Genomic DNA, 23,901 nt, shown 5'->3' with positions numbered 1-23,901 from the left:
TCATCTCTGCTGGCAAGTATATTGTTTATTGTGCATATTATTCAAAACATACAATTTAATTTAAAAATAAGTTTCTTTAAAAGACCTGCTGGTGCAGTTAAAGGCAAGGAAGTTCCAGAGACTTCCACCTGCAGTTAACAGCATGGCAGAAATTTGAACAAATACAATTATTTAACAACTGCTGACATGTTTTTCCTGGCCAATACTTTTTCAGAGCAGCACCCTCAGTATTGCTATGTTTTACACAATGACTAAAAAAAATACGAAGCACAATATAAAGTTTTCAGAAGCCCAGATAGTGCTGAGTATCTCTGAGCAATATAATGCATACATAGAACTGATAGTTATGTTATTCTGGATGATGAATGGAATTTGTAGTCGGATTTAAAAAATTGCTTTCCAAGATGAAAAATAAACAACACTGAAGCAGCCCAGGAGCTTTTCCTGAGTATATGTGAGCACTAGTTTACTCTTCCTTTTGGAATGAAGGACACAGGGATGAGACTTAAGTGTAGTTACAGCATTATGAATATTAAAAAATATTATTTGACATCATTACATTTCTGCATGTATTCCATATGTAGAAAAACCTGCCTTTTCATAGACATCTATGAGTTTCTGTCCTACTGCAGGGATATTTTCTATAAGTGACTTCTACAAAGATTTCCAGCATCCTGTAAAAATTCTACTCAGTGCTACAGTCTGTAAAACTGACCATTGCAGTCTTTGTAGGAAAAGAAGTGAAATCCCCCTTTTTTTACTGATGTCAAAATGAGGTGAAGGTACTCAGCAGCTTACAAAAACAGACCCAGAAGCAGCATTGTAAAAAAACAAACCCAAAAAGTCAAATAAAGACAAGGTCCAAGACAAGCAGCATCACAAGTAGAACAGGACATTAAAACTTTCCAAAAATAAAAGCGGAAGATGTGAAAAAAAAGACTTCCTTACATCTAACTTCTCTACGCACCAATGTCTCGAGTATAATCCCGGCTTTTAGCATATCAGTGCTGCAAGAGGCCACACAACTAATCCAGGTTTTTTTTTTTTAAATTCATTTCAATAGATACAATGGTTTTTCTTAAAAACTTAGCTTAATTGGGAGAGGTGTATTTTAAGCCTGACTTGGTAATTTTCCAAATTTATCACCAAGACAGGGACTTTCTGATTAAGGAAAATGATAACAGATACATTGTCACAGGTACAAACTAAATAATGCCCAGAAATGCCAAGAGACCATTTCCTAGTATCCACAAAGTCCTTTTTCTCTTGGAGCTTCTAGGTCGTTACATTATCTTTAATAAATGAAAAATAGAAGAACGCTTAAGAATGATAGTTGTGTGTGTGAGACAATGTAAATAGATAAATATACCTCATCTGTAGATCTGTCTGAAAAATTGAAGGTTGCTTTTAAAAACAGTGTGGTACACTTTATTTCTCTTGATATTTTACTTAGGAATGTAGGAAATGCAACAACAGATCAGATGAAGGCTCTGCCTCTTCAGGTATTCTGTTTGCTGGCACCAATGTCAGACACATGGAACAAAATCCTTTCACTGACAGAGAGTGAATGACCACTTCTCATACAGGACTTTTTCTGCTTGCATATAATAACTGATCCACAGCCGATTTAATCATTTTGCCAACTGTTTATCATTTAGTAAGGCTTTACTACTTTTGTGAACTATCTCAGGTAGCTATGCGTAATCCACTTTTGATATAAAAGTGTTTTCTTCTCTTCCTTTTTTTCTCACAAACTCATTTATCACTCATCTCAGTTCTACTAGTTCTAATTTTTTCCTATCTATTCTTACATTAGATTCCTTTGCTTCCATTTTCTGTTCTCCCTCACTCTCTTCTCAGCTGTAGTCAAAATTCTTTTTTACCCCCTCTGATTTCTCTGATTATCTATCTATATCTATGTGTACCTATGTGCCATCCTATAGTGATGGTACTCCTGTTCCATTCTGCCACATGCAGCAGCCATGTCCTTCTTCCCATCATTAAGCCCTCTTTCTATCCCCATATATTAAGTATTTCTGTATTCCATTTATCTTTAATCTCCTGCTTGACGTACACAGGAAAGATGAAGAAATTCCCTTATTTGTTTCAAAATGGTTTTCAAGGCATGGCCACAAGTTCGAATTAATGTAATTCAGTCCATCTTTCCATGCCTACAGGAAATGGACTCTGAATTTACTATGAGGATTTGAGATGCAGGCTAGTCTCCATTTTTACTCATTTAGGGACAGAGTTTGAAGATTTACTTCTCAGGAACTCATCTATTCAGGTCTTTCTAAATAGCAAGTATTGATAAATGCTTAGTTCCACTGCTGAGATCCAGAATGAGAGCATCTCTGACAACACAGCTTATTCTAACCTAGCGAGCTGAGCACATAGGCAGCAGCAAAAAACTTTTCAGCCCAGGAAAGGGACCGTTGCTTGTCTGCCAACTGATCAGTATGGTTTTACCTACAAGATGGAAATTTTTCTGTTATTTTTTCATATTAAAAACATGTCATTTTGCTACGCATCTCAAATATCCCATCCTAGTACTACCAGAGAACACAAGTGATGATTCCATGCCAAGCTGTTGACAAACATAATTTGAACATTACTAGTAAGATTTTTCTACTCTTGATAGAAGGATTTACAATTTGACACAAAGTAAAATGCTTTTGTCTGCCTTTTTAAAGAGAGCAAAAAAATAATCTGAGGTAGCAATTCTTTGAGCATATGGTGCCTGATGCCGTGTCACATTTTCATTTCATTGGTCTTTATGGCTTCGTAGAAGATGTCTAATATCCATCAAGTGGCTTAGATGACTTTGGTTTCCTTGTGCAACACCTTCAAATTGTTTACAGTTAATGAAAATATGAAATAGATTTACAGGCTACATGATGTGAACTCCACATATACAGTGGAGTATGATGTAAATATACATCAAACAGTGCTTCAGAGATCACAAAGAAATTCTGCTTATTCATTTTGAACACCAGCTGTTACTACACTTCAAATACTTAAATGACGTTTAAAGCAACTCTGTATTTTCCAGCCATTTAAACACAGACACATAAACAGATATACCACAGAATTCACTGCTTTAACACAAATCATCATTACATATTTGTTTTACAGTTTGTTCCATGAACACATATATCCTCTTAGTAGTATTATATAATGTCAGTTTACTGCATTTTTATTAAATAATCTTTGTAGTTACATAGTATCATCAAGACCATTCTTCAAGCCTGCATTTTATGTGACAGTGAGTTTTGGGAGCACATGTCCCACTTCAGTAAACTGTATATCTTTAAAAGTCAGGAATATTATACTGAAATGCTAAAATTGTACATCAAATATGTCTTTGCTAAAGAAAAAACCTAATTAGAAAATCTACGATAATGAGTAATTTTTGTCAATACTGAAGAAAAACTGTTAATAAAATTAGTCTGACTCCAAAAGAAAGGTAATTAGTCAAAAATCTATGTATTAAATTTTATGAATTTTATAAAAATAATTTCTTCTGAAGAGCTTCATTTTAGGGCTTTTATGCTGCTAAAAATTAATTCACACTTCAAGTGACACATGCATAATTTGACTTGAAAGCATCGTTCAAACTTTTCAAATAATTATTCCAAGTGAGAAATTTCATTAGTGGTACAAGAGCTAGAGGGCTAATCCCTGTTCCTGGGGTAAATTCTGTTACATCCTTCATCCCTCTGTATATAGGTGTCAAGAGCCTGTTATTCCCCACTGGTGTGTCATAATTTTACAACAATCGACTGTGTGCAACTGCTGCAATGTCTCAATTTCCTGATAAAAAGCTATTCCTTAAAGAGATGAAAGCAGAAATACTGCTGCAAACAGAAAGAATGAAATATCTGAATATCCAAAGGCCCACACACTTAACTGAAGGTTATTCTGATTTTACAGAACACTAATTTATTATCTTCTTAATGTACTTTCAGATGTGAAAGGCCAATTTCAGCAGGTGTTGCTCCCACCCTGGAAGTAACAAGGATTTTTGGAAAATAAAAGCAAATCCAAGGGAAAAATAATCAATAATAATTTGTTCAGCTTAAAGAATGAAACATGTTTATGAAAACTGTGTTCAAATTGTATTTAGCTAGCAAATCCCTCAAAAAGCTTAGCTATTTCAGAGCAATGAGCAAATGCACCTTTTCCACTCTGGCTGAACTTCCCTTTTCACAGAAAGACATGATGATTTGGCATATTGAGACATTCATCAGCAAAGGTGGGAGAGAAACTATGTCTCACAATGTAATTTAGGCCACAGCTACTTTGCAGCTTCAGTACCAATTTATGGCAAAGTATAGAAACTCTTCCACTCAGTGTTCTTTCTGTGTGGATTACTGGAGGTATACGTATAGATACTTAGAGTTAGGCAGGATGAATCATACACTTAAAATCTGCTAAAAGTTGTGTCTGTTTGCCTCAGGTCCAAAGTAACCAATAGGCCAACAGCAACCTGCTGCTGACACCTTATCCCCTGCTTCCTTTGGAGTATAACACCTGTGTAGTCACCTGTGTTTCACCCTAAGAAATCCATTACATAAAGAAAACCTTTAGGCTGTGGCTTGATAAGATTCTATAGCCTCTATGCATCACCAGATGCATCACAGAAGGGCTGTAGCAGCATGTCTTTATGAATGGCATTAGGGGTAGAGAACAACAGTTTGGCTCAGATATGGCTATCTGTGTAAAGAATGTTTCTGATCTGGGTCAGCTCATATTCAGTCAGAAAACTGAAGCGTAAATGAAGCACTATCAGAAAGAAAGCATTATCAGCTTACATACATGCACACGCACAACTTACTGCCCTGCAAAACATTCCAGTTTTGACTGATAAGTTGATAGTTTCTCTGCAATACTTTTAGCAGCTCTAGAAAATTTGTAAGATATACTACAAATGCTACAGTAGAATTGTCCTGTTAACTATAACAAAAATTTTATGTTTGGCTGCTCTCTGAAGTAGCCACTTCATGTCTTCAAGTGTTAAATAAGTGGCTGAGTTAAGAATCTAAGTTCCAGACTGCTCTGATGAACCTCTGGAAGTGGGCAGTACATTGCCTGTATAGAGAACAGAGGCTCTAAATCTGATGCCTAAAGTAAATGTTACAGTGTACACGAACACATATGTTTACAGACACACAGATAATTAGTCACATTTTAAAGACCTGCCAGTGGAAGGGCTAGAACAGCTCTACTGATCTGTACTTGAGCAGTTCTGTGGCGTGAAGGTAGAAGGTGAGAATCTGATTTGACAAATTAGATGTGGCCTTCTGGGACCTTCAAAATCTGAAAGTCTCTTTTGACTGGCTCTGCAGCAGCTTACCTGATACTGCAGGAAGGCTGGCTCAGTGCATAAAGTCATGAAAAGCTGGAGAAATGTAAAGCTGTTCAGGAAGTACAAGCACAGAAGACAGCTATTCTATAGTAAATACACTTTCCTTCACTCATACAGTACAATTTCCCTTATCTTATGTTTCCAGTTTCCCCTGAAGCTACTGATACTGGCTAAGCACTTGGTCCAGTATTAATCAGTCATCACTTGGTCGTACTCTCCTGGAGTAAATTAAACTTACATTTCAAGAAGGAAGGACCACAGTAAGTTCAGAGCCTTTCCAGTATCATTTCGATTCTGCCTTTGATTTAATGGGATATGAGGAATCCTCACTGTTCCCACTACTGTTCGTGGGCATCTGACCAGCCAGAGTACATGGACTCCTTTCCTCATTCCCGCTGCTATTTCAGCAGAGCTCTGACTCAGCCTTTATGCTTCACATCTTTGACTTTGGAGGCTGGATCACAAAATTAATGTTGCTAAGTTCATTATGAAAAATCTGACTTCAAACTTTCCTCCAGGCTCAAAGAAAAGTGCAACGTCTAAGAATGCAGGAGAACACCATTCCTTTCATGACTGGCATCAGAGTGCAAATTCAGTGGGAAAGAAGCTTTGCTGTCAAAACCTAGATTCTATTTAAATTTTATAATTACAGGTGATAAAAAACATGTGAAACAATTTACAATTCAAATAGAATATATCTGTAATATATTAGAAATATAGTTTAAAAATTACTTCATATTCTTAATTGGTATAAAGTTTAATTTTATGCTTTGTATAGAAATGGTAGCTTTACTTGTTACTGCTGTGTCAGCAGAAGGAAACAGAAAAGTTCCAAAGTTGCTAAATAGCATTGGGAAATTAAAAAATATTTTATTTTGCTTTCTCTTGGTAATAGAAAAATAGGTTTTAAAAATACATTGTTAAACATATGGGCTTGTACTAAAGTAGAATTGTATATTATATACAGTAAGGCAGTGTATCAAACATTGTCCTGCTATTTTTTGCATGTTTGGTTTGACTGGACTAGGATATGATTGGGATGCAAAGTTTTCTGTCACATTGAAAAAGAGAAAATATATATTTAGACTTTCATATTTTACTGTAATTTGTTGAACAGATTCTCTTTTGTATATGATTTGTCATATATAAGAGCTCCTTTTGTCTTAAGGATTGAGAAAAAATATAAAGAAAATCTAATCTAGTGTCACAATGCATTCAGAAGAAAATACGTTGTAGATCAGAATACTGTTGTACAATGATTTATCTGATTCAGGAACTGCTCAGATCACTAGGATGTTCTGACTGACCTGTAACAATTTACATCTTTGTTGAATCTGCGGTATTCCCTCAGATTTAATCAACTAATAGAAGATCTGCAGAGCTGAATAATTAGTTTACTATGTATTTTTCATGGCAGATAATATCCATTTCCTCATTTCCCTTTGTTAGAAATGTGTTAATGATCCAAGGTTTCCTTCCATGATTATTACCTCAAGCCACAGTTCATTTTATTCTCTGTATAACACACATAGGATGCTAGGCTTTTTAAAGGAACTACTTGCTGTGTGGTTTTATTTTACTCTACATAACTACTAAGTATGTACTGTACTAACTACTAGTTATTTAAAGGAGGGCATAAAGGAAGATGGGTCCATGTACTCTGATCCACTCGTCTCTCTTTTGCACTCGCTTGGAACTGTCAGACAGTAGCTTACATTTTTCTCAGTTTGACCTTGCTGAAGGTTTTGAGACATTTCCATTGCAGGTTCTTGAGACACAAATGTGTGCTGGATGCGTGAATCTGGCATTAATACCAGAATATTATGGTCCACAACTGTTGAGACCTTGGTATATTCTTTGCTGCTTCCTGGAACAGTGTATTTTTCGTTCTTTCCACTATTTTCTTTATGTTTCAGTAATAATGCTGGCTCCTCATCTTGTCTGACTTTGTGAACTTCTACATAATCCATTAGTTTAGGATTCAAAAAAGGTGACTTGTCATTAGGTCTATTTTGTTTGACCTGCACTGTGGCTTGGTCAGTTTTACAATGCAAATTCTGCATCTCTCTTCTCTTTTCCATGTCATTGTGGACAGTTTCAGTGATAGGATATTGTGGCTGATGCTTTTCTTCATTTTCCATAAAAACTGGTGCAATGTTCACATTTGTGGTAGTCATCGTTATCTTATTTGCATCTACAGTACTGTGGTAGGCAAACATAGGAGGCTGATTATTAGGTAACTGAGCTGCAGGCCATGTGGATGATTTTGTACTCTCGATGTTAAAAAGGAGTGTTTTCTGTTCTGAGGCTATACGCTGAATTTCCCAGCTCCTTTGTCCTTCTTTGTTTTCTTGAACACCTCTTACGTCTTGTGCTTGAACTGTTGATGGAAGGGCACTGGACTCCCTGCACTTCTCAGGAAGCAGAGAAGGGCTATCGCAGCTCCCTCGGCCTGAGTCACTGTCTGTTTCCTTTGTTATCATTTTTGCATTTTTACTGGGATGACCATTGTCATGGTTTGGCATAAGCTGCTGATCCTCACTGTCCTCTACCTCCAGATATTCTATCAGTAGTTCCTCACAGTCTGATGTTGGAGGGAAACCGTGGCAACCAAGAGCACTCAATAATTCTTCAGATTTTCCTGTCTAAGGACATCATAAATAGATACATTTTTTCAGTCTTAACCTTTAGGGTTTTTCTGACTAGAAAATTGTGAACAATCTACATATTTAATAAACAAATACTTTAATAGTTATATCACTAGACCTAAACTGGATTTCTACTGCTGCAGAAAATAGTGGAAGAACAGAAGAAAATTCTTGAGTTCTTTCAGTGGGGAGACATTATCCCAGAATTCATATTTCTAAAATGGGAGGATTAGGGAACTTCTGGCAGGTATGGGTCTCATCGGTTTAACAAGGTAGAAATGGAGGAGAATGAAAGAGCAGCCATGTCCCGTCTCCTCAGCATGGCAAGAGACTGTGGAGAGCAACTTCCATAAGAACTGCTAGGAAGATCACAGAGGCACTGGCTCTTATGGTGTCCCAGGGAACAGCTGTCACCACAAACCCTGTTTTCAAAAGCCCTCCTAGTACTAGTGCAAGGCAAGGGTCTGTCTCACACATACCCTCCACACAATCAGCCTGAAAAGTGTCACTTATTTTTAACATTGCTTACATTAATTGAAGCTGTTTTATACTTCATTATGGTAACTGTGTTTGTAACTATGTAATTAGGAAAAGTAAGTAATGGTTAATTCTTTTGTTGTTATCAGTGGTACTCACCTCTAACAGGTGTGTATCTATGCCTTTTATCTTCGGTCCTGGAACTGGCGGTAGGATAAAGGCTATCATTCTGAAAAAACAACAAACATACAGGTGTTTAAGTATAGGCCCCGTCTCTCTATTTGTTCTCCCATTTCCTCAGAATGTGTCTGACTTTTTATACACTTCTCCCATATCTGATGCCTCTCTGTTGGACCTCTGTTTCCTGCCTACCTCTCAGGCCAGATAGTTTACAAATGCAGTAATGGTTCATAAGTTACCCTTAGATGTATTTATAAGAAAGAGAACAGCACAAAAGTTATTCAAGTGGATAAGCAACACTGCTGATGACCTTTTATTGTCCTTTGTCCCTTTAACCTCCAGTTCTCTAATATCACTGTAACTTCATCACTGGCAAAGAAACAGCTATGTGGGGCACAGTTCAGGAGGACTAGCAGGCCTGTATGTACATACTTGACAGTCAGCTGACTACTACTAAACAGGATTTATGATGAATGACTTCTGATGGCCTTTCCATCAACAGTTTCTGTCTCTTCTATTCAGCCAGTATTTTTTGCAAGACTTGTACAAAAGTGATAATCTTTGCAACATCCTTCTCTTTCAGATTTGATTGAAATTAGCCAGCATTCTAATATATTACTTGGGGAATTGACAGACAGGTGGGCAGAAAGACAATCTCATAATATAACCTTGTTTCCTTTAGGAAATTAGGGTAAAAACAAAAGGCATGTCTTCTACAGAAGCAGGGATGCTGCAAAATATGATTTCTGAATACTTACCTGGCTCACCAAGATGGTCAGATTTAATAGAGACATATCGTTACTAAGTGAGAATTTAGCTTGGTTTCCCTAAAGAAAGAAATACCTCTTTATCAGTTGCAAATTTAAAGTCAAATACCTGTAACTTAGAGTTTGTAAGAGAATACAAAACCCACAGGAAATGGAATCAAATGTTAGAATTCTATTTTTGAAAAGTTTGCCGAGATTTTCAACTCCATGCAATTGTGAAATCGGTGACATACCTGTACCCTTTTAAAACCATTGTCCAGCTCATGATTAAGCATATAAGAGATGACAAGACACCAACGACGATCCACACAACCAGATCTTTTACTCTAAAGTCTAGGAAACAAACAATTATTTAAGGATACACATCTAGTATATGCGTAGTTAGCATGCACAAAAAGTTCCAAATTACTTTTATTTTAAAAATTGGTCTAAACTGCCAAATTTGGCATTGAATCTAGAGGCCTTTACTAGCATAGATGGATCTCAACAATAACAATCATTGTAATAGATGATGAGAAATACACTTTTATTAATGGCACTGTGCAGGAAATAAACTTCCTTGGAAAAATGTAAACAGTAAAGGTGTAATTTGTGCGGTGTTAGGAGACTGTTTGTCTTGCACTCAGAAAGAAGCAAAGGAATCCCCTGCCCCCCAACAAATTTCAAATGTGGAATATACAGCTTTAAAATCAGAAATTGAAGGATTGACATCATCATTGGCCTTTGAGAGGGAGACAGGCAAAAAAATAGGAATCCGAGCTGATGAACTTGTGAATGAAAATAATCAACTTCTGAGTCAGAATCATCATCTTAAACAAATACTGGAAAGGGTTAATCAGCTAATAAATACAATTCCACCTTCTGCTCCAGTTAAGCAGACTCGTAGATTAATGCATAGAGCAGACCCTGGAATTTGGAATGGTGATGTTTGCTTTAACAATAATAATGATGATGTCAAGGGGATTGCTGATCCTGAGCCTCAGTCTACTTCCTTAAGGCCTTTGATTAAAACTGAGACTGCTGTGGATGACGATGACAAAATCTGCACTACCATGCAAACAGTTCCGTGGTCACCCGTGGAGTTACTGAAAATACAGGAGAAATTCTCAAGGCGGCCAGGAGAATCAGAAGTTGAGTATGTGTGGCGAGTTTCTCTCCAAGGAGGAGACCAAATTATGTTAAGTGAGGAAGAAGCAGGAGGCTTTTGGGGACCAGGAGTATTTATAACTACCACCCCAGGAACCCATAATTACTCCTTAACTGCACAAGCTGCATACTGGGCAGGCAGTATAGACCCTCGGGAGGGAGGGGAACCACTGGAGATTAGAGCCACAGGCTATTCTGATCTAGCTGCAGCAGTACAGAAAGCAGCCTGCATACATGCAATATATGAAAGACATGAGTAAAGAAAATCTCCGATGCTAGTCCCTATCGATCCGTCACGATTGACTTCTCTTATTTGAGGCCTCCCTGATTGTCTTAAGATGTATGTGGCAAATGCCCAAGACTGTATACAAAATAATGGCAGAGATACTGATTGCAGTCATAGATGAGGTCAACGTGCCCCATACCTACCTGGAATTAATTTTTACAAGACATGTATAGGTATGGACGCTGAATGGATTGGGTTAGTTTGCCTAGTGTAAAGCCCCCAGATTGCACCTGGCAGGTCCGCCATGTCCACACTCAAAACCCTAAATTCTGTGGGAGATTTGAGCCCAATAAGGAGTGGACCAAGCTGTAGCACAAGACTCTAGTTTTGGGATACACCAACCACTCTTGCATGGCATGCCTGTTGAGGATCTCCATACATTGGTCCAAGTATTGAGTAAAAAGAATAACCTAGCTGGAGAGAGCTGCCTAGCTGCAAAAACCCCAGCTCATAAGGAAAGTACTCCTCCCTCACTGAGACAAACAGATGAGGTGGGATCTCAGCAAAAAAACTTCCACCCCCAGGGAGGGCCATGAGCCACCCTGCTTGGCAGGTACTAGCGATTCAATGGCTCTCTACTGAATACTCCGACCCTATCATTGCCATTCCTGCTGGACCCCCAAAAATATTGGTAAATTTTCGCACTGATACCGGCGCTCATATGTCAGTAATTACACAAGAAACAGCGCAAACCCTGGGCATAAACCTTGCCGACACAGGGTTAAATTCACTGTAATCAATGGTGTAGAAAAGGAATGTGCTACCACGAAAGTTTCACTCTGGCTGCCAGGAGAACAAAGGCTAACCAGAGTAGAGGCGTTAGTTGGTGCTGCATATACCAATGTCCTAGGATTTGATATACTCCGTGGGCAGATGTGGAAACGCCCAGATGGAACTGTGTGGAGTTTCGCAAGAAATGAAATCAGGTGTAGTGAAATTGAGTCTTTTACAAACATCTATACCCTTGCCCCCCTCTAAAATCATTAATGTTCACAATACCCTTTCGCAGCAGCTGTGCAGTTGGGTATTGACGGGGTGGTAACAGACCTGGAAAAAAGAGATATCATTGCTTGCACGCACTCTCCCTGTAATTCTCTTGTATGGCCTGTAAAAAAGCCGAATGGACAGTGGAGACTCACATCGATTATAGACAATTGAACGCCAATACTGCACCTGTAGTGGCAGCTGTACCAAACATTGCAGAGTTAGTAACACAAATCCAGGAAGCATCACATCCATGGATGGTGATTTTAGATGTTAAGGACATGTTCTTTATGATCCCACTCCAGGAACATCATAATACTGAATTGGCTTTTACTTGGAAGGGGATACAGTATACTTTTAACAGGCTGCCACAGGGATATAAACACTCCCCCGCCATTGCTCGCAATGCCTTGGCAAAGGTTTTAACAGAGATTTCCAGCCCACCAAGTGTCACAATATATCAATATATCAGTGACATTCTGATAGGAGAAGAAAACTCAGAGGAAGTCAGGTGTACTGCAGAAAGCGTATGAGAAAAATCAATAACTTTGGGATTAGACTTTCCTCCATCTAAGTGTCAGGGACCTGCACAGGAGGTTAAGTTTCTGGGGGTCTGGTGGATTGAAGGAGCTGCTTCTGTTCCTCAGGATACCCTGGGAAAAATAGAACATGGACAGAGACCATGTAGTGTGAAGGAACTACAGAAAAGTTTGGGGAGCTTTAGGTTATTGGTGCAAACACATTCCTGCTTTTGCTGTTATTGTGCGTCCCTTATAGAATTTGCTCAGAAAGGGAGAATCATGGGAATGGACTGAACAGCATACAAGTGCATTAGAGCTGCTAATAAAAGAATTGAGATTATTCCAGCAACTTGGTCTTATAACACCCCACTGACCCTATCCATGGTGAATGCGGGTTCGGTGACTGTGGTTCTCATTGCAACCTATGGCAAAGGGGCCCAGAAGAACCAGAAAGACCATTGGAATTTAGCTGTCACAACTTCAGTGATACCGAAAAGAGATACTTGGATCTTGAAAAGGGTTTGTTCTCCCTGGTGGGAGCAGTGAAACAAACAGAACAAATAAGGAGAAAACAGAATGTGGTTATATGGGAACCTTTTTGTCTTTTGGACATAGTCCATAAAGGAATGATATTGCCTGCTGGTATTACCCAGAAGCCCATGGTTCATAAGTGGTATGCCTATCTAGAAGGCATTAATGAAATTATGCCAATTACTGAGGGCAATATAAAAATATCTAAATTACAAAAGGATATAGATGGTACCCTCTTACTCCAGTCGCCACCAAACAAACCATCTCCGATTCAAGAAGCACCTTCCCTGAAGGAAGACAGTGATCTTACTGGAATATGGTTCATGGATGCATCATCCCATAGGGAGAACAGTAAATGGAAATATAAAGCTGTAGTACTGGAAGTGGCAACAGGAGAAAAAATCATCAAAACAGGTGAAGGTAGCGCACAGGTAGGGGAACTTAGGGCAGTACTACTAGCTGCACAACATGGCACTAGCCATATCTACACTGACTCATATGCTGTTTTTAAAGGAGCCATCGAATAGGTAGGCTACTGGGCAGCCAACGGCCTGCAAGTAAATAAAGTCCCAGTTTGGCAGACTGACAGTTGGAAACAATGGCTAAATATAGGAGAATAAAGAATGCTGCATATTTGTTGGGTAAAAGGACATGATCAACCAAACTCTATTCCCCGCTCAGTTTAACAAAGAAGTAGACAGCCTTATGCAGCTGGGACAAATTGATGTTGGGAACAACGATCAAGAATGGGAACGCTAACTCGAATGGTTGCATGTCAAGTGTGGCCAGACTGGACAGGCTGATTTATATCAGGAAGGTATAGCCCGAGGATGGCCTGTATCAGTTAAGCCGTGGGAACAAGTAGTGATTGCCTCTTTACAATGTCTGCTACGACTTAACAAAGACCATGCGAGTAAGGCACCTCCCTGCACATTTGGGACAAGAAAACATTGTGGCACTCTTGGCAGATTGATTACATCATCCCACTATGACCCTCAGGTGGGAAAAGATACATCCTGGTGGGAGTAGAGGTTATATCTGGTCTCACCATAGCTGCTGACCTTACGTCAGCCACTGGTGAAAACACAGTAAAAGGCCTTAAGGGATAGTTCAGCACACTTCCCTTGCCAGAAGAGATTCAAAGTGATAATGGCTCACACTACACAGCTGCAGTGGTACAAAACTGGGCTAAAAAGGAAGGGATTTGGTGGGTATTTCACACCCCCTACTACCCACAGGTGAACGGCATTGTTGAACGCACCAACGGGTTGGTTAAGCATTTCGCAAACACTCACAAATCTGGGTGGCATTTGCGATTGTATGACACCATCCATCAATTAAATAATCGATGGAGTGGAGATGGCTGCCCCAAAATGAAAGCCTTTTGTGCATCTGCTAATACAATTACTCCAAGGGTTCATACTAAACCAGGAGAATATTCTATAGGATTCTACACTGGACAACCTGTGCTGATGAAAATGGCTCAGAGTGGTGTAGTACCAATGGTACTAACTACCCCCAAAATTCCCCATGCATGGGAAGCCAAAGATTCCTCAGGAAAGGTACACCGGATTAGCACCCAGTGGATTTCACCTTCTTTTTAACCCTGCCGGTTGAATAATGACTGAGCATGTTTGTTTCCTTTTATATGTTCACAGGAACTCTGAGAAAAGAGGACTCCACTTGAAGTATATGTCTTTGAATTGCTGCTACATTTAGCATACATTTTGATTTGTATTTTGATCCTAATACCACTCCTTTGGTGTATAGCGAGGAAGATCCAGCATGGCCGTGGTCCCAAGCCCATATTAAATATAATGGGATCACAGGAACCATCAGGAAAAATGTAAACTTAGCTACTGTAGTTATGTATGGAGCCGAGCTGTTCTCATGACACAAGTGGAACTGGGATAACGGATGGTCTCCACTCCTGAAGGGGAAAACAGGAGAAGAAATCCAAGTAGGGTGTAGAATGATTAACGGATCAACCCATGAAAAGTCCACTTCTATAACTATATCTGATATTTCCAGAAGGAAATGTCACTGATGAGCGGGATTGTTGGTATCATTTTACTTCAGTGAAACCCACAACTGTGGCTTGTGTATGGCAACAATACTGCTCAAGGCTAATATTGTCAAAGCAACAGCGTATAGGGCTGTCATTCCAGGTCAAAATAGATATGATTGAACCTGATGCAACCACCTTGCCTGGCTGAGGCCCAGCCACCCCATTTGACACCTACTGTATGGGGTTAGGAATATACCCACATTCACTACGGCATCTCCCAATGACCTTTGGGACTATGCATTGTCACGATATACAGCAATCATTGGAACACTGCAAAACAGAAGAAACTTAAATGTCTACACTGTAGTTACGCATGGGAATGTAGTGTATTCAAGGGATGAATGGAGTTGGAATGACTCTCTTCGGATGGCTAGGCTTCAAGCCATTCCAGGACAAGCCATACAAATTGGCTGTCAAGCAACTAATGGGTCCACTCATCATAGGCTGACAGAAATTGAAACAGTGTACGCTGACTCTACCAAACCGAAAAATTATGATACTGAGTGTTACAAAGTAAGTGAACCAACTTTAGATTGCTGGCACAATTTTACCTTTACCAAATCTATAATTATATAAAATACCAAACCTGTCTTTGGGCTCGCAGAGGCACTGAATTGTTCTTTGAATTTATGATTGCACCAGTTGCAAAAGACAAGGAACCTCTGCCCCCCTAAATGCCTGAAAGTGTACTGACTCAGCCTCCCATTAGTCTAACTCCTTTCATTTTCCATGCAGGCCCTTACATAATTAAAAATACAGGTCAGCAACAAGTGCTGTTTAATCCGTTGTACTCCCTCAAACGGGTGGAATTAGCAATGCAGACCAATATCTCTGCAATTAAACCTACCTGCTCACCATTCCTGGGTACATCTTACCCAGGATGGTCAGCATGGTTGCACAGATGGACCCCCACCTCTCAAAAACGACCAAAGAGAGATGTGACTGGTGCCTTAGGAACGGGACTGGAAGCACCCTTTACAATCTTCTCTTTCAGCTCTGGGAGATAACAAATGGCTTTTATCAGATATATTCCCTCACTGGGGAAAGGTAAATGTGAAAGACCATGAGTTGATTATGGATGCACTTGGTGCCACCCAAAATAATGCTTCTCTAGCTCTTAGTTGTATCCAAGCTCAACTGTGGATACAATCTATAGTCGCTGCAGTTGTATGAGAAGGTGAGGGAGGGACCCTGCCCACTGAAATTCAAAAGATAATTTGGGATAATGCAACTAAATTTGAGAAAGAATTCCAGTCCTAGTGGTATCCAGTTAATTTCACCTATAACCCTACTGATGGCAAATCCACAGCTTTTGTGTTGACAATGTGCAATGCAATATACCGTATACCCAATCACTGCACTAGGATTAAACCACAATGGGGCCGCACTCTACACATTGGAACATCGAGCAAGGGCCTGACTAAGAGAAGACAAATGGGAAACCCTTGATGTTACCGCATATGTTGTGTGGGAGCAACAAGGATTTATTTGTGAGAGGAACACCACCAAAGCCCAAGACATTTGTCTTGACACTGATCAAAATATTTGTCATTTTGAAATACCACCTGATTAAACCCCTAAAACTGTACTTATATGTATTGGGAAAGGATGCACTTGTGTGAGAACCCTTTGTGATTCTATACTTGTAGAAGCACCACTGTAGATACTCATAATCACTCTAATATTTGTGTTTGTAACTTCACTAACATAATGGGATGTGACTTTAATTATTCAGCTCCTGTCACATCCTACCAATTGCTACAATCTAACTACATATCATATCAAGATTTGTTACCTACCCCCATTGGAATCAATCTCACATTGGTGAGAAAACTATTGCAACATGATGATCTGAACCAGTTGCTGCAAAGAATTCAGAACAATGGAAAAGGAACTCTAATTACTGCCCATCATGGTGCAGAGGAGAGACACCCTGTCTCAGAAAGAGTGAAGAAGGATGGAGACCACCACTGGTGGGACACTTTAGTTGGATGGTCACCATCTGCAACAGGAATCTTCAACAAGATGCTTCACCCTGTAGTGGTTTTACTAATACTTACCATACTGTGTTGTATTTTAAAAATTATACAAAAGTGTATGAAAAGTGAAAACTTGCCACAGCCAGTTCAAATATTTGAGTTCAAATCCAATTATGCCAATATGCTAGCCATTTAATTATAATACATATCATACAATTAATTAAATGGTGGGTTAAATGATCCAGGATTAGATATTTTTAGGCATTTCTATTGTAACACTTTGTACATTGAGGTGTTGTCGTGGTTCAGCCCCAGTTGGCAACTAAACACCACACAGCTGCTCACTCACTCCCCCCACCCTGTGGGATGGGGGAGAGAATCTGAAGAGCAAAAACAAAAAAAAACCTGTGGGTTGAGATAAGAACACTTTAATAATTGGAATAAGATGATAATGATAACAATAACAATAATGATAATATCATGAAAGGGAAAAACCAGAAAAAAAAGGGGAAAAACCAGAAAGACAAATGATACAACCGCTCACCACCCGCTGACCGATGCTGCCGGTCCCTGAGCCGCAATTGCTGCCTCCCTCCCCCAGCCAGCTCCTCCCAGGTAACATACTGGGCATGATGTTACATGCTATGGAATATCCCTCTGGCCAGTTTGAATCTGCTCTCTTAGCTGCGTCCCATCCCCTCCCGGCTTCTTGTGCACCTGGCAGAGCATGGGAAGCTAGAAAAGTCCTCGACCAGTATAAGCACTACCTGGCAACACCTAAAACTTCTGTGTGTTACCAACACTATTTTCATACTAAGTCCACAGCACAGCACTGTGCCAGCTGCAGTGAAGAAAATTAACTCTATCCCAGCTAAAACCATGACAGTATCCACCCCTTATTCCATATAATTTACATCATGCTCAGGTCCCATACTATCAAATACAATTTCAATAAACACTTGTGGAATAATCGCTGGGGGTGACTTAGAAATTAAACTTATGTTTTTAGAAAAGGTACAGCATTGAAGAAGCTTGCAGGGTAGGGTGCAGCTGACAGTTGAGAAATCTATTCCATGGAACATGGAAGTTCCCTAGGCTTATAACCTTAGATGTCAGCAATGCCAGGAGAACTTGGTGTACTGACTCTAAGAGGATTTGTCTGGAGGGTGGAAAGGTGTGGAGACACCATGGCCAGGCTCTGTGACCATGGAGATGGTACACTGCACACTTGGCTAGGCTCGGTATTAAATGGGAACTTGTGGTATCATGGAGCTGGTACACTGCACATTTGCTACCCTGAGCCAACAGTCTGTCATGCTTTTGATAAAATGCTTTCCTTTTTACCATTATAATACTAAAACACACCTCCATCCTAAAAGCTACCTGCCTCTAAGGTGCAACCACCCCTTACTGGGAAAAGCAAGGAAATTTTACACCAATCATAATAAAGGTATGTATGACTAGAGTCACTCAAGCTCCACCTGAAAGGTAAAAAATAGTATAAATTAGGTTAAGAGAAAAGGGATGTTGGGGAAGAGACCATTGCGTACCACACTGACTCCTGGGACCAGTTGACAGGCTGAGCCTCTCTTCCACCCCCATTGGGATGCCTTTGGGTAAGATTTGAGCACTTGGCTATATGAAGTGTTTCCCCAGGAAAACTTAGAAATCTCTCTATAGCTTCACTTTAAATCTCCAATACATTAGAGTTGCTTAGTATTTGCTTAACACACTTGTAGCCTAGCAGTGTTACTAATTTTCCTAGTATTTGTCTGTGTCTTGTAACCAGCAATTCTATCACTGGTAATCCAAAGAACCTATGTATCTGTTGCTTTAAATAACTATACATTAATATAGCCATGATCATTCTCATTGAATGTGACCAGCCTGGGCAGCTGCCAAATTAATTACTAACAACAAATACTCTGATGGGTGGTTACATCTACAATCATTAGAAAACAAACTGTTGACCAAGTCTGAGACTAAGACTGGACTTAGCCGCACCTAGACTCTCCTCTGAGAAGGAGTTTATAAAGCAAGTGGGTGCTGTATGAACCTCATGACTCAATGGTAGGATCTCCCCCTAGCCACTCCTCAGACTCCTACTATTAACACAACACCCCTACCTGTTTTCTCATCCTTTAATAGAATATACAGATTTCATTTATCATTCCCCTAGACTATGGACCACCCCTGTAAAATGTCTGTGAAATGTCCATTGAGTTAATTTAGTCTGTGACTTTGGGTTCCATCTATTGTACGAGTCTTTCAGAGAGGTGCTGTGTGTGGTGTTGGATTGCTGCATGCTGAAGTCAGTCCTTGTTCCATCACTGCTGCACTGTTAGTCCTTGTTCTATCACTGCTGTACTTTTCTTGGTTCAATTAAAGTTAATTTTTTTCATTAATTTGAGAGATTCCCACCATGATACCATTGATATATTGGCATGTAGCAACATAGTAGTGATAACATACAACATTATATAGGAATTAAGAGCATACTATTCAGTTCATTGGCTGTTTTCACCAAAATCAAATCCCCTTGATGTACATACCAGACTCCTCCACCTTCTCACATCACCCACCAAGTGCACCCAGGGCCTTGAGCAAAAGCAATCCCACGAATGGGTTTGCCTTTGCCTGAGGCAGGAAGAACCCAGACAGTTTTGCCCAGCATATTTTCTCCGTGCACTACAGGGACTCTGTCCCCTTCCACAGTATGTAGGATTTCTGACTGGGCAGGGCCAGCTCGATTGGCAGATCCCCTCGTGTTGACTAACCACGTGGCCTTTGCTAAATATGTATCCCAGTGCCTGAATGTTCCACCCCCAATTGCTCTTAGCATAGTTTTTAATGGTCCATTGTATCTTTCGGTTTTCCCAGAGGCTGGTGAATGATAGGGGATGTGATACACCCAATCAATATCAGGCTCTTTGGCCCAGGTGGCTATGAGGCTGTTTTGGAAATGTGTCCCATTGTCTGACTCAATTCTCTCTGGGGTGCCATGTCGCCACAGGACTTGTTTTTCCAGGTCCAGGATAGTGTTCCGGGCAGTGGCGTGGGGGACAGGGTATGTTTCCAGCCAGCTGGTGGTTGCTTCCACCACTGTAAGCACATGGCGCTTGCCTTGACACGTTTGTGGGAGTGTGGTACAGTCAATTTGCCAGGCCTCCCCGTATTTATATTTCAGCCATTGTCCCCCATACCACAGAGGCTTTAGCCGCTTCGCTTGCTTGATTGCAGCACATGTTTCACATTCGTAGATAGCCTGTGCAATAGCGTCCATGGTCAAGTCCACCCCTTGATCACAAGCCCATCTGTATGTTGCATCTCTCCCTTGATGGCCTGAGGTGTCATGGGCCCACTGAGCTAGAAATAGTTCACTCTTTTGCTGCCAGTCCAGATCCACCTGAGCCACTTCAATCTCAGCAGCCTGATCCACCCACTGGTTTTTTCCATGTTCTTCAGTGGCCCAACTCTTGGGGACGTGAGCATCCACATGCCGTACCTTTACAACCAGGTTCTCTACCCGGGCAGCAGTATCTTGCCACAATGCGGCAGCCCAGATAGGTTTGCCTCTGCGCTGCCAGTTGTTCTGCTTCCACTGCTGTAACCACCCCCACAGGGCATTTGCCACCACCCAGGAGTCAGTATAGAGACAGAGCACTGGCCACTTTTCCCATTCAGCGATGTCTAAGGCCAGCTGGATGGCCTTTACCTCTGCAAACTGGCTCGATTCACCTTCTCCTTCAGCAGTTTCTGCTACTTGTCGTGTAGGAGTCCATACAGCAGCCTTGCACCTCTGGTGCTTTCCCACAAGGCGACAGGACCCATCAGTGAACAGGGCATACTGCTTTTCATCTTCTGTCAGTTTGTTATAGAGTGGGGCTTCTTCAGCACGTGTCACCTCCTCCTCTGGTGATATTCCAAAATCTTTGCCTTCTGGCCAGTCCATGATCACTTCCAAGACTTCTGGGCAACTGGGGTTCCCTACTCGAGCCCGCTGGGTGATCAGTGCAACCCATTTACTCCACATAGCATTGGTTGCATGGTGTGTAGAGGGGATGTTTCCTTTGAACATCCAGCCCAGCACCGGCAGTCGGGGTGCCAGGAGCAGCTGTGCTTCAGTACCAACCACTTCTGAAGCAGCTCGAACCCCTTCATATGCTGCCAATATCTCTTTTTCAGTTGGAGTGTAGTGGGCTTCGGACCCTCTGTATCCACGACTCCAAAACCCCAGGGGTCGACCTCGGGTCTCCCCTGGTACTTTCTGCCAGAGGCTCCAGGTAGGGCCATTCTCCCCGGCTGCAGTGTAGAGCACATTTTTTACATCTTGTCCTGCCTGGACTGGCCCAAGGGCTACTGCATGGTCTATCTCCTGTTTAATCTGTTCAAAGGCCTGTTGTTGCTCAGGGCCCCATTTGAAATCATTCCTCTTCCAGGTCACTTGATAGAGAGGGGTTACAATCAGAGTATAATCTGGAATATGCATTCTCCAAAAACCCACAACTCTCAAAAAAGCATGTGTTTCTTTTTTGCTAGTTGGTGGAAACATGGCTGCTATTTTGTTGATCACATCCATTGGAATCTGACAACATCCATCTTGCCATTTTATTCCTAAGAACTGGATCTCTTCAGCGGGTCCCTTAACTGTACTTTGTTTTATGGCAAAACAGGCCTTCACAAGGATTTGGAGTATTTCCTCTCCTTTCTCAAAAATGTCTTCCGCTGTGTTGCCCCACACGATGATGTCATCAATGTTTTGAAGGTGTTCTGGAGCTTCTCCCTGTTCCAGTACAGTCTGAATCAGTCCATGGCAAATGGTAGGACTGTGTTTCCACCCCTGGGGCAGTCGATTCCAGGTGTACTGGACGCCCCTCCAAGTGAAAGCAAACTGTGGCCTGCACTCTGCTGCCAGAGAGACTGAGAAGAATGCATTAGCAATGTCAACGGTGGCATACCACTTGGCTGCCTTGGGCTCCAGTTCGTATTGAAGTTCTAGCATGTCTGGCACGGCAGCACTCAGTGGCAGAGTGACTTCGTTCAGGCCACGATAGTCTACCGTTAGTTTCCACTCTCCATTAGACTTCTGCACTGGCCATACAGGACTGTTACAGGGTGAGCGAGTCTTGCTGATCACTCCTTGGCTCTCCAGTCGATGAGTAACCTCATGGATGCGAATCAGGGAGTCTCGGTTGGTGCGATATCGCCGCCGGTGCACTGTTGTGGTGGTGATCGGCACCTGTTGTTCTTTGTCCTCCGGCAACCCCACAACAGAAGGGTCCTTCGAGAGACCAGGCAAGATAGACAGCTGTTTAATTTCCTCTGTCTCCAAGGCAGCTACACCAAAAGCCCACTTGTACCCTTTTGGGTCCTTGAAATACCCTCTCCTGAGATAGTCTATGCCAAGGATGCACGGAGCCTCTGGGCCAGTGACAATTTGATGCTTTTGCCACTCATTCCCAGTTAGGCTCACTTCGGCCTCCAATATAGTTAGCTCTTGGTATCCCCCTGTCACTCCAAAAATCATGATGTGTTCTGACCCTATATAGTTTGATGGCATTAGGGTGCACTGTGCACCAGTGTCCACTAAAGCTTCATACTCCTGTGGGGCTGATGTTCCCGGCCATTGGATCAACACAGTCCAATAAACCCGGTTATCGCTTTCCAACAGCTCTCTTGGTGATGGCCATGCTTTTTTATCATCTGTTTCTAAACAAGTTGACTTTCTCTTCCAGGATTTCTTCCTGTGTACAGGGGCAACTGATATTGGCACGGGTTGGTTATCTGATTCAGCAGCAACGCTTCTCACTGGGTTTGGAGCGGCCACAGGGCTTGTCGTCGGAGTTGGAGCGGCCACAGGGCTTGTCACCAAGGTTGGAGTGGCCGCAGGGCTTGTCACCAAGGTTGGAGTGGCCGCAGAGTCTGTTGTGGTGGTTTGAGTGGCCGCAGAGTCTGTTGTGGTGGTTTGAGTGGCCGCAGAGTCTGTTGTGGTGGTTTGAGTGGCCGCAGAGTCTGTTGTGGTGGTTTGAGTGGCCGCAGTACTTGTCACTGCGGTTGGAGTAGCCACAGCATCTGTCATGGGGGTTGGAATGGCCGGAGGGCTTGTCACCGGTGTTGGAGTAGCCACAGCGCCTGTTTGGTCGGTTTGAGTGGTCGCAGGGCTTGTCACCAGGGTTGGAGTAACTGCAGCGCCTGTCGTGGTGGTTCGAGTGGTCGCAGGGCTTGTCACTGGTGTTGGAGTAACTGCAGCGCCTGTCGTGGTGGTTTGAGTGGCCGCAGTGGTTGTCACTGGGGTTGGAGTAGCCGCAGCGCCTGTTGTGGCGGGTTGAGTGGTGGGAGGGCTTGTCACCGGGGCTGGAGTAGCTGCAGCACCCATCGTGGTGTTTTGAGTGGCCGCAGGGCTTGTCGTGGGGGTTTGAGTGGCTGCAGTGGTTGTCACCAGGGTTGGAGTAGCCACAGCGCCTGTCGTGGTGGTTGGAGTGGCCGCAGTGGTTGTCACCGGTGTTGGAGTAGCCGCAGCGCCTGTTGTGGTAGTTTGAGTGGCTGCAGTGGTTGTCACCGGGGTTGGAGTGGCTGCGGCGCTTGTTGTGGTGGTTTGAGTGGCCGCAGTGGTTGTCACCGGGGTTGGAGTAGCCGCAGTGCCTGTCGTGGTGGTTGGAGTGGCCGCAGGGCTTGTCACTGGGGTTGGAGTAGCCACAGCACCTGTTGTGGGGGTTGGAGTGACCTCAGTGGTTGTCACCAGGGCGCCTGTTGTGGTGGTTTGAGTGGCCGCAGGGCTTGTCACTGGGGTTGGAGTAGCCGCAGCGCCTGTTGTGGGGGTTGGAGTGACCGCAGTGGTTGTCACCAGGGTTGGAGTAGCCGCAGCGCCTGCCGTGGTGGTTCGAGTGGCGGCAGGGCTTGTCACCGGTGTTGGAGTAGCCGCAGCACCTGTCATGGTGGTTTGAGT

General features: G+C 42.0%; 1 protein-coding gene across 4 annotated transcripts in view; it reads right to left on the bottom strand.

Moving 5' to 3' along the window:
* Positions 1–80: 80 nt before the first annotated feature.
* PRLR (prolactin receptor) overlaps positions 81–23,901 on the bottom strand; it is a 187,872-nt gene continuing 164,051 nt past the window's right edge. For all 4 annotated transcript variants that reach the window (XM_075079162.1, XM_075079163.1, XM_075079165.1 and 1 more), the window contains 3 exons: positions 9,674–9,773; positions 8,653–8,722; positions 81–8,013 (listed from right to left, as the gene is read on the bottom strand). In XM_075079162.1, the coding sequence (XP_074935263.1) occupies positions 6,988–8,013; positions 8,653–8,722; positions 9,674–9,773 (1,196 nt within the window). In that variant the 3' untranslated portion in view covers positions 81–6,987. The remainder of the gene's footprint in view (positions 8,014–8,652; positions 8,723–9,673; positions 9,774–23,901) is intronic.

The sequence above is a fragment of the Phalacrocorax aristotelis genome, chromosome Z (genome assembly GCF_949628215.1).
Source record: "Phalacrocorax aristotelis chromosome Z, bGulAri2.1, whole genome shotgun sequence".
Lineage (NCBI taxonomy): Eukaryota > Metazoa > Chordata > Aves > Suliformes > Phalacrocoracidae > Phalacrocorax > Phalacrocorax aristotelis.
This window is presented reverse-complemented; position numbering and strand designations above follow the sequence as displayed.